At 37.7% G+C, this 11,709-nt stretch overlaps 1 protein-coding gene across 1 annotated transcript in view; it reads left to right on the top strand.

Annotated features, from left to right (window-relative positions):
• Positions 1 to 10,056, top strand: part of PPFIA1 (protein tyrosine phosphatase, receptor type, f polypeptide (PTPRF), interacting protein (liprin), alpha 1) — a 51,580-nt gene extending 41,524 nt beyond the window's left edge. The window contains exons 22-27 of the mRNA XM_009084593.1: positions 1,871 to 2,046; positions 2,143 to 2,240; positions 2,773 to 2,948; positions 3,531 to 3,599; positions 5,176 to 5,341; positions 8,251 to 10,056. Coding sequence (XP_009082841.1) covers positions 1,871 to 2,046; positions 2,143 to 2,240; positions 2,773 to 2,948; positions 3,531 to 3,599; positions 5,176 to 5,341; positions 8,251 to 8,276 — 711 coding nt within the window. The 3' untranslated portion in view covers positions 8,277 to 10,056. The remainder of the gene's footprint in view (positions 1 to 1,870; positions 2,047 to 2,142; positions 2,241 to 2,772; positions 2,949 to 3,530; positions 3,600 to 5,175; positions 5,342 to 8,250) is intronic.
• Positions 10,057 to 11,709: the final 1,653 nt, after the last annotated feature.

The following is an 11,709-nucleotide window of genomic DNA, read 5'->3' as shown; positions in this document are numbered from 1 at the left end:
ATTTTTATTTTTTTTCTTCAAATTAACACACTAAAATTCTGGATCATTGCTTCTTCTAATCATTAACCTCATAACCTGCATCTTGATAGATTTTTTTTTTCCAGAAGGGAGAAAAAAAAAAATCAACATTGATAAGATTGTAAAGAAAACTCAAATCTGTAAAATAGAGTTCTGATTTGATTAACTAAGACAACTTGAATTATCGGTGCAGAAATTTCTTCTCTCCAGAAAACTGAATCAGTAGATGGGTTTTGCATCTTCTCATACATGTATATATAATTTTTTACAATGCATGCTGCTTGCTTTATCCAGATTGTTTTGGTATGCAGTAGATTTAGAGTCTTGCAGTGCACCATTAACTTTGACCTCCTTACTAAACTTAAATACTAATATGTGTGTGTTCTTTTGCTTTTCTAACCACGTAACAGGAAGATGAGGAGGGAAGCTGGGCTCAGGTTGGAAACTTTATCTAATATTACAGACTGTATGTAAACTGTCATAATAATTACAGCATGAAATAATATGGGGTTTTTTTTTCTTCATAGCAATATCTTTTAGTGATTCTTGGTGTGGCTTGGGGATTGGGAGAGGGGAGCCTACAGGCTTATCTCTAGGTAACACATACTTGGAAGATACATCTTTAGGTGATTTAAATATTGCCATGTTTTGGTGAGGGGTGGCTCTCTGGGAGGCCACAAGTCCAAGAAGAATATCTGCTCTTTGCAGAAAGTCCCTGCTCAACCCAGCCACCATCACAGGTGTGCTGCAAGACATGCTGAGCCTAGATAGCTAAGTAGATTTCTGTGCACTAATTCTGTAATCCTCCTTGATTAATTGTTTTGCCTTAAAGTGGTGGCAAATCCTAATTGTATTTTCAGGCATTGATATAGTTGAGTATTTATACAGGGATATAAACAAAACTCAGGATTTACCCCTGACCCATATCTCAGGACAGTATAGTCTCTTCTTGCTTGGCTGCTCTCCAGCTTAAACCTGTTTAAGTCCCATTAACTAAGTCTCAGAGGCTCATTTGCTGATAGTCAGTGATAACAGGCACAGTTTGCCTCCCTGTTTCGTAACAAGCTCCTTCTCTCTGCTGCCTACTGATGGCTTGAAGAAGTGCCTTTCCCTTTGGCCTTGCTCCTTTCTACAAGGTGCTTCCTCTAGAGGGCAAGTAAAGTGTTTGACTTTTAACTGCACAGAGAAAAAAAAGAATTACTGCTCCTTGGAAAAAAAGGAGCAGCTGAGTTTTGTTGCCCAAGGAATGGTTAGATGTCTAGCTACAAACTCTCATCCTTTTAGGTGTTTTCTCCAAAAATGCCTGGTGGCTTGCAGATTGAAACTGCAATGAGAAAAGTCTCTTTCAGGATAAAGACTAAAATTTAGAGTTGCTTGTTCTTCAGTAGTAGGTTTTTATCAGTTTCTGAAAACAGCTAAGTATATCAAAAAAGGCCTCCAGTTATTTTTTGATATCCTGTCTTTATATAGTCACATGAAAAATAAGATTCCCCCCAGTTTTCAAGAAAAAACAGTATTTGCAACATTACAACACACTGAAATTCTGGGGCTTTTGCTATCAAATTGTAGAGATTAGTATTTTTTTACCTTTATTAGCTCTGGCATATTCTTTTATACTATTTCTTGGCGTAAATTAAGGCAGTTTTACTTGCTGATCTGAATAGCTAAACTTGCTTTTCTCCATGAGATGAACTCTTCACAAAACACACATGTAGTATTGAGTATTTTGATGTGCTTATCTTTACAGGCTAAGAATTAAGTAAGCATTTCCTTTCAAATATGCTGCCTAAAATAGCTTTCCTCTTTCATTTCTCACTTTAATAAGCTTATTCCTTAATTTTTTTCCAAACAGACATTAGCCTATGGTGATATGAACCATGAGTGGATTGGCAATGAGTGGCTCCCGAGCCTGGGGCTCCCTCAGTACCGCAGCTACTTCATGGAATGCCTTGTGGATGCCAGAATGTTGGATCACTTAACTAAAAAAGACCTGCGTGGGCAGCTGAAAATGGTGGACAGCTTTCACAGGTAAAGGCATTTAAGTTGGAGGCCTAACTTTTACAGTAAATGTTTTCATTATTTCTAAGTTTTTTGTTTTCATTTTTTTCCCCCTTTTCTAAACAGAAACAGTTTCCAGTGTGGAATTATGTGCCTACGAAGACTGAATTATGATCGAAAAGAACTTGAAAGAAAAAGAGAAGAAAGCCAGAATGAAATTAAGGGTTAGTGTGTTGTGTTTACCTCAGTCTGATTCCAACATGTTTTCACTGATCTGCCTCAGAAACTAAATGCTTTAGGAAGATAAAGGTTTTCAACCCCTGTTCTGACATAACAGCTTTGCAGCTACATGATTTTATTGTTTCCTGTGGCTGGTGACTTTTATTACCCAGAAGTTTATGAAAAATATCCAGATGACTTAGATATTTATGTCTTCCAGATTCCTGGTGATTATGGAACATGAGAGAATGAATAAGCAAAAGCAGGGTGGGAGTTCACAGTATTTTCCAAGACATCCCATAGAAACTTTGTTTCATGCCCAATATCAGAAATCTTTGCTAGTCATGGACTCAAGACTTTTCTGGTCATAGACTGAAAACTTGGGGTTGCACAACATGCTTAGAATTCCCCTTTGCTGTTACAGTATGAAATGCCTTACAGCAAACTTCTCACATGTTTCCTTTCCACCTTAGATTATGATTTTGTTCAAACAAAGTTGTATTGTTGTAAATCTGCCAACACTTTTTTTCTCCATAGATGTCCTTGTCTGGAGCAATGAGAGAATGATCAATTGGGTCATGTCCATTGGTCTTAAAGAATACGCAAATAACCTTATTGAGAGTGGAGTTCATGGTGCACTTGTGGCCTTAGATGAATCATTTGATTACAATGCATTAGCTCTCCTATTGCAAATCCCCACTCAAAACACACAGGTAAGCAAGGAGGAATCACTTTATGGCTTATAGGAATGTTCTCCCCTCTAGGAAGGTTAAAAATGGAAGTGACCAGGTGTTTTCATAAGTATGTGCATGTCTTTCTCTTCCCAACTCTAGAAACTTTAGAAATGGAAAGTTGTCCATTATCCTAGAAGGGAAGAACTTAAAACTATGCTTTTCTTACAGTTTTCTAATTGTCAGTAACAATTCCTGTTGATAAACTTGCTTGAAAAAGAAACTGTCTGTTTTCCTCATAGCCCTTCACAACATCAGTGTAAAACTCATTTTTGTTGTTTGCTAGTTTTTGTTCTGAAATCATTAAGTTTGAGCCAGAAATCATGAACTTTCACGTCACGGCTGAGGGAAGGGAGAGCTGTGAAGTATTCTCTAAATTTTTAATAAGTTACAAATTAAATTGTGACTTTTCAAGCACTGACTTTTCAAGTATGAAGTATGTTGATTCATCTGATAAGAAGGTATTCAACAATTTGGGTTCTGTTAAGCTCTGAAAACGCTGTAGGTTACTAATTACTAATCTTTTGGAATTAATTTCCGTTTCTTTCATGTCACAAACTTTAGGCTCGTGCTGTTCTGGAGAGGGAATTTAATAACCTTCTTGCTATGGGCACAGACAGAAGACTTGATGAAGTAAGTTACTTGAGCTGTTGACCCATTTTATGGGCCTGGGAACTTTGTCAGAACTGTTAAATGAAAGAATTTAGATCAAACATCTTTAGGCTATTGACAAAATAGTGACAACAACCTGAATTTGAAATTCCTCGTCTTTGAGAGTTTCTAAATATGTCAGGGTTTGTGTATTTAGGTAAAATGACTTTGAATATGAAAGTATTGAGAGGATTTCAAGGTTTGTTTTTGTAGCTCATGTGGTTAATAGTGACACTTCAGGCTGAATCTGCTTTGTCTAAAATATGGAAAAGTTAGCAGTGTTGCAGGTGAAGAAGCTATAATAGAGAGAGGCACTGCACAGCAGAGTTCAGACCTTTGTCCTAACAAGCAAGGTTTCAAATAGTTTTGAGTGGCTTTCCAGAACTTGGATTGTTAGTCTCCATTAACACCAGTGTGGATGACCACCAGGTGTGCTTACACATCAGAGTGATTTCCATGGGGCAGTCTGTGACCTCAGCATATGAACTGCACTGAAATGTACTAAGTATAAAACTCTCTAGGTGTGAGACTATTTTGTAGCCCTGTGAACCCACGGCATAAAGGAGAGAGTGTTACATCTTTAACCTTTTATGTTGCTCTATGCTGTAACTCTGTGAACAGTTTCAGGCTGGAGTTATTTCCCCAAGAGACTCTTAACCCTGTGCTGCCTCATCTTTGGTACTGATGGGAGTTTATGTGGTAGCACATGTAGGAAAACATGGTTCAGATTAAGGCTAAAGTGGCAAAACTCTAATGTGGTTAACCAGATCAGTTGCTGCCACCTCAGAAACATTTGTCTTGGTATGGGAACCAGGACAGAGGAAGGTCTTGACTTGAACTGCCTGTGACTCACTGGGTGAAACAGACACCAGTATGTTAAGGAAAGAGGCTGCTCGAACTAACCTTGGTTGGTTTTGTGTTAATCTCCTGCCTAATGGACTCGTTGCAGCCCTTTTGTGGCACCTCCTGACAGCTCTGTTCTCTGTGTACATCTCTACTAAGGTTTTAGTAGAATGTCAGAAAGCAGCTTGATAGTTCTCTCAGTTTTTTTTCCTCAGAGATTTCAAACTGCAAGAAGAGCTTTGAGGGAACTGTTTTAGTGGCACAGAGAAGTTTGATCATGAAGATCAAATAATAGAGATACTTGTCTCCTAATTCTAAAAGGGAATAAATTTGAGGTAAATTGACATTCAAAGGGTTGAACTGTTTCTAAATGTGAAGTTGGCAACTGGAGCTGCCCAGTGGGTGTATTTGCATTGACACAATGCCTTTACTGCAAAAGATGTTGTTGGATGTGGGACTTGTATTTAGTAAGTGAAACATTCTATTTCTGAAGTGGGAATATTGCTTGAAAGGTGCAGATGTATTGATGGGGGAAGGAAAATGCACTTGGGTAATTGCAAGTGAAGTTTACCCAAGTGCTTAAGCAGAACACTGGTGGCAATACAGTATTTACTGCACTTGTTATTTCCTCACAATTAACTCTTCCATTTACTTAAGATTGTCAGTAACAGTCCTGCATTTTTTGCACTGCTAATGTTGTTTATCAATATGACAGGATGATGATAAGAGCTTTAGGAGAGCACCTTCATGGAGAAAGAAGTTTAGACCAAAGGACATAAGAGGTTTAGCTGCTGGATCAGCAGAGACTCTTCCTGCAAATTTCAGAGTTACAACCTCAATGTCTTCACCCTCTATGCAGCCAAAGAAGATGCAGATTGATGGTATTGATTTTGTATTATTTTAAGCATGATGAGCTTTTTTGCCTGAGATTACAGGGGAATTAAGTTCAAATGACCTTTTTGCTTCATTAAAGCATCTGCCTTGTGCATGGGTGTACATATAACACTGTTTAACCATAGGGTGCTTTATCGTTTCAGGAAGCTCTGCTAGATGTGGAGTTTCATTTTACATCATTGGAGCAACAAAATGAGAATTATAGTTAGGAATAAATTTATTTTAAACTAGGAAAGTAACACGACAGTTTAGTACAAGTCTTTTAGTCATATGATGCATAATTTCTAATTGGCAGCAATGTAAGTCCCACTTCTGAAATGCAGTAAAATGCAGTTAAAAATTATGTGAGTTAACTCCCTTAGATAATTTTGAGATTATTAAGACCTGAGTAACATGTGCATTAGCCCTCTGCAGTGGTCTCTTAGTGATTTTGAGTATGATTAATATTTGCTTCATTAATTGCTGTGTACTTCATTATCTGTATGTGCACAGACACAGATAGGAGTTTAAAAGAAACATAAACAAAACAGCCCCCCAGAATCCCAGCTGGAAGTGGAAGTTGATCACCAGTCACATGAGGGATCTTGTCTGTTTAAAAGCAGTCTCTGTAGTACCATGAGAATAAACTTTGACTTGAATTTGTTTCACAAAAGACAAGTAAAAACAAGTTGAAAATCGTATTTTATTGGAACAGACAAGGAAGAGAATTTCAGCATAATCTGTCAGTTGTCTCAGGTTCTGAAAACTGTACTTATGAGTGAAGCTCAAAGTAATCTTTGCATCTGCTGGTACTCTAAAATGTGAGCTCTTCTAAATTGTAGAAACTGTCACTAGCACAAAATACTTTCCAGAATTCATGTGGAAAATTCCATGAGTTCAAATAACCCCTTTGATATATTAAAAAAATAAATATTTATAAACTACATAAAGTAGTAAATAACTTCTAAAACTACCTTTGCAATTTCTGTGTGCTCGTTGGCATCTTTTAAATCCTTTTTGTTAGCCCCTGAAACTAGAAGTGGTTAATATATAAACTGTAAAATAAATTCTTCTTTTCTAACTTGTAACCTCAGAGCTGGGTGAGTACCATAGCTGTAATCACATTGCTGTGATGGTTTGGGGTTTTTTGAAAAACTAACATGCATGCTGTGTTCTGCATGTCTTCCCATGCTTCTTGGAATAGGCAGTGTATCAGGAACACAAAGATTGGATTCTGCTACAGTAAGGACCTACTCCTGTTAAAGCCTTCTCCTGGTGAGTAAAGTTGTAGGTATAAGAGTCAAGCAGCTATTGATGAAATAAAACATCACATATTTTAATGCAGTGATTCTGCACACTTGGAAAACTGCTCAGGTTCTCAGGGTAGGTTTTTATATTGAAAAGCCAGAGTTTATCTCCTGCAGTGAAGACTGAATACTTAGTTTTGTAAACACTGTTTTTTTCTGAGGGTGTTTAAACAGCCTCCAAAAGGACTCGTGCTAAATAGCTATGTAGAAAGTGTGAAAATCAAAGGCTGGATGAGACACAGCCAGTGAGGGGAGGAGGGAAGAGAACTAAATTAGGCATATAAAGGAAAGAAAATTTAGTGTGTGACACTGCAGTTCAGATTATTGATCATTCAGGGTCTTTGCTTGGTCAAAGTAACATACCTCAGTATTGAATTGTTATAGGGATAATTCATAGGATCATCATAGGATTTTAGGGGTTGGAATGGACCTTAGAGATCATCTAGTCCCAAGCCCCTGCCCTGGGCAGGGACACCTCCCACCAGAGCAGGTTGCTCAAGGTTTCATCCAACCTGGCTTTGAACACTGCCAGGGTTGGGTTTTCTACTTCCTCCCTTGGCAGCCTGTGCCAGTGTCTCACCACCCTCACAGGAAAAGACTTTTTCCTAATATCTAGCCTAAATTTACCCTCCTTCAGTTTGAATCTGTTACCCCTTGTCCTGTCACTGCAGCTCCTAACAAATTCCTAGTTGCATAGTTTTCCAGTTCTTAGACACCTCATGCCACTGTGATTGCTTAGGCTGTCTTGGCTGGTTTTAGCTACCTGCAGCCTGAATTTGGGGAGCTGGGAGCAGTGCTGACAGTAAGGGGCAGCTTGATAACACGAGTATTGTAGCACAAAATACCTGTGTTCTGGCTGGTGAGAGTTCTGTAGTCCTGTCTTACTCCAGGGTTTGGAATGTTTCTGCAGCAGCCTCTGCTGTATTTTCTCATGGAACAATGTTTCTCTCTTTTTGCAAGCAAGTCAGTAAACTAATTTTATTTTTACTGTAATGGATTTTAAAAAAAAACCCCAAAACATAAAAATGTAGTGGATGTCTCCCTGGCTGGGATCTTTCATGAACTGTAAATTGTCTCTTGTTTTGCAGCTTCTTTCTTTTCTCCTCACTGGTAGCATCCCTTCCACCTCATGTATTGGCTGCCTTTGCTTCACATTCTGAACCTTCTTGCATATATGAGTTTAGTTCTAAAGAGATCTTACATGTGACATGCTGAGAAGGGAAACTCTTACACATAGCAACTCAGACCTGTCAGTTCATAATCTCAGGGGCTATCTTAACTGGTTTAGTTCCAAGACACTGAGGTTTTAAGTCTTTCCATCCCCCAGACTGTCCCCACTCTTTCAGGATTTTCTGTGATCAGGTGGCCTGGGATAAAAATCTTGGAAGCAGAAATAGTTGCCCTCATGTGCTTTACTTTGCATTGCAACTGGAGATTGCAGGAGGCAGTAAAATCAAATTACAATGTGGCATGGCAATAGTTTGGTGCATGACTGCTACACTGCTGAGCTGTTTGTGAGGATCTTGGAATGAAATGGTGCTTAAAAACTGCTAATGGATTTTTTTCTATTTTTTTTCCTTTTTGTGTGTTTTCTGTTGTTGTTTTTACAGTTTACCCACACTATTTCTACCGGTGATATGCAGCATTTTGAACATTTGGAACCCTTAACCTGTTAATACTTGTTAAAAGGACACTTTGAGATATTTTATTACAGAGTTTTTAATTAGCAAATAAATTCATGAGTACTATAGAGAAAATATTTTAGAATCTAAATGTTTCTTATATTTATGTGACTTCTCATTTATATAGTTACTTACTTTTTCTGTTTCTATTCAGTCTACAAATCAAATCATTGCTGATTTTTTTATTCTAATTTTAGTCTTTCCAACTGAATGTACTGTAATGCTTGTATGTATATGCCCCTATGAGCAATATAGGGTTTTTGTAAATTATGCAGTTACTGTAATTATCATTGTTTTTTAATAATGAAACTGAAGGTGAAAAGGATTTTAATACCTTTGTAAAAGTACCATGACACCAAGCAGTATATATTTTGTCTTTTGGAACTGTTAGCTTAGATCTGAAACCAAGTTTTTCAGGTAAGCATATGTTGATGCAGAAGGTGCAGCACATGAGTGCTGTTCTTCTCAGAGCTGTACCTTTCCACAAAGAGGATTTGTCAAGTAGTGGCAATTTGTCTTTATTTAAACTAGAACTTGTTTGAAAAGCTGAGAGAACTCTAACACTGCGAACACGTTTTAGAAGTGATTGACTCAGTCATAACACTCTCTGCTGTATTTGTATAGTGAATCTTCACAGTGACTGAAAACAAGCCATAAACCACGAACTGTTTGTATTTTTACTTTTCCTTAACTGAGGAAGATGATAGACTTCATAATGATTCCTGGTTGTAAGCCACAGGCCACAGAGAGGTTTTTTTTGTCCGAAATCTTTTTGATTGAAAACACTTGTGGAAAGATGCTGGTGAAACTAGTTTAATGGACCAATCATAACGCACTGCAGCCTCATGTCAAATGAGTAGTGAAAGCTGAAGGTACAATGGGCTGAAAACTAAAGCAGTGCATCTTCTAACAAAGGCCTTACTTTTCTTACGTAAGTCATCCTATGTGTTTTGTAAACTTGTTCTAAAGAGTTGTCTGGACTTTCATTTTGATGGTTGTAGCCATTTTGGACTGTATGAGTAGAAAATGTTACCTGACACTTGTAAATGGCATATTAAAAGCCAGCAAGAATCTGTTCAGATGGTGCATTATTTATTATGCAACAATATATATAGCATGTCTTTTTTTTCCTTATTTTGTTTTCCACTTTTAACTTGCTTGTAAAACTGAAATCCATTGTTACTGTTCTGTTTTTCTATTAATCTTTTGTGTATTTTCAGATTATGTAACAATATGTACAGTCTACTTTTGAACTATTTTTATCACAGTATTATTTATTGCTTTCTTTCAATAAAGTACTGATGCATTTTCCACTGCCAATAAAACACTATGGGAAAGCTAAGATCTAATTGAGTGCAGGCAGAAACTTTTGCGGTGAGTGGATATTGTCAATAAAGCATCTTAATGATTGTTTGCTGCCCTGTAGGTCTTGTTTCAAATGATGACCTTTCTCCAGTAGGAAAAAAAAATATTCCGTTAGATGTGACCTTTTCTTTGGAATTGTTCAAGTTCACATGCATTAATCAGCTGTTGAAAACCAGTTTTCCCAAGAAAATTGCTTTATTGCCTACTTCTACTCGTAGTTAGAGCTATGATTTGCTTTGAAAAATAGTAACAAAAACTATCACACAACTTCAGTGTGTTCTGGTCCACATGATGAAGGTGGAAGTGCTGTTCTAGATAACAGCTGCTGTGTGAATAAAACAAGATTATGACCATAGTGACATTTGGGGACAAACATGGGAATTGAGGGAAGCAATACAAATTGGGTCACAATAAAGCTGTTCATGTCAACTTCAGTGTATTGGCAAACCATTTCTTGTGTAGAAGAGAAGACAGCAAGCTAAAGTTACAGAATAATGGAAGCAGTAATGAAAAGCATATTTCATCCTGTCCTCTGGATGGTCAGCAGGACACAGAATGCATGGAACGGAGAAACACTCATGGATGCTCTAAATGTTGTTCAATAATGCATCTCTGTTTGTCTGGCTTGTCTCTGTGAGTTGCTGTCTGTTCATTTGCAGCCTCTTTTATATTTTCAGAGAATCATCTTTCTAGAAAAAGCTAAAATGAACCTGCGGAAGGAGATCCTGACTCACTGTTCAGCTAAACTTCACTGTTTAGAGAAAAATTGCATAGACGTTGCTGGTCACTGATGTGATAGTAGGTGTGCAAAGTCATGTCTTGTTGCTTCTCAGAGGTGAAACCAATGCGGAATAGACTTGTAAAATGTGAAAAGAAAATGCATTTATTATTTTAAGGCTGTAAAACCTTAACTGTTATGGAACAATGGAACTGACATGAGAGCTAGAATAAATGAGTGAAATGGCAAAAGCTTTCACGAACTGGCAAAACTGTGTGTTGACTTCCTGAATTACACAGCAAAGGCTTCACACCCCACACCCCCCTCAGGAGAGCTGTGGAAAAGGCACATTGGGTATGTCACAGTCATCTTTAAATAACATGTGGTTAAATATAACTTCCTGTAATTCACCAAATGTCTTTAAAGGCTTCAGCTGGAGGGTGCTATAAAAATGGAAGTATGGAGATGGGAGAGTTAGCTGAGGGAACTTGCACTCTTGCACTTTTTTCAGGTTTAGAGGACAAGGACTTTGAAAAGAGATGTTTTAACTTTCTCCTTTCAAGCTGAAGTAGAATTAAAGGGCAAGAAGTTGCTTTTGCAGTGTCTAGTGGACAGGAGCCATTTATCATGCCAAAACTCAGAGCTGAGAACATGTGCAGTAGTTCAAAGCAAGATGTTCCAAGTGTGGTTGGAACTGGTTTGGCTGAGGATTGGGAGGGAGGGGCAGCAAACCTGATGATCTTATGTTTGGGGGTGATAATTTTTAAAGAAACTGAAGAATTACTTTGCTTTTAAAAGGAAAGGTTTTCACTTTCCACTGCCAGGGTTGTAGGTTTGGTGCACTGCTTAACCTCAAGTGATCCTAAATGTTGCTAATTACATTTTTTTGTTAATAGTAGAGTTTTGGGGAGGCAAAAAAAAGGCAATTGTAGTTAATTTAGGTAGCAGTACCTTTTGGTTTTATATGAGATATTGGAATTAATGTGTGGAAAGTAGTATATCAATGTGGTTGGGACAGGTGAAGATTCCAGAAGGGCACAGACCAGAGCAACAAGTAATGCCCAGTGGGTCAAGGTTCCCTGAGCCTGTGTTCTCCCCTGGACAGCTTTGTCAGAATCAGTTTAGCCCTGTTTCTAAGATATGCTGCCTTCAGTTTATAGGGTAAATTGCACCATATTTAATCCAGAAAAAGGTAAATGAGCCTATTTATACAGTGAACTGGCTACATTTGGAAAAGTTGTGATCATATTCACCTGGATTTTTTTATCTTGCCCTTTATTACAGCTTGAATTTATGTGTTTGCT

The sequence above is a fragment of the Acanthisitta chloris genome, unplaced genomic scaffold (genome assembly GCF_000695815.1).
Source record: "Acanthisitta chloris isolate BGI_N310 unplaced genomic scaffold, ASM69581v1 scaffold33791, whole genome shotgun sequence".
Classification (NCBI taxonomy): Eukaryota; Metazoa; Chordata; class Aves; order Passeriformes; family Acanthisittidae; genus Acanthisitta; species Acanthisitta chloris.
This window is presented reverse-complemented; position numbering and strand designations above follow the sequence as displayed.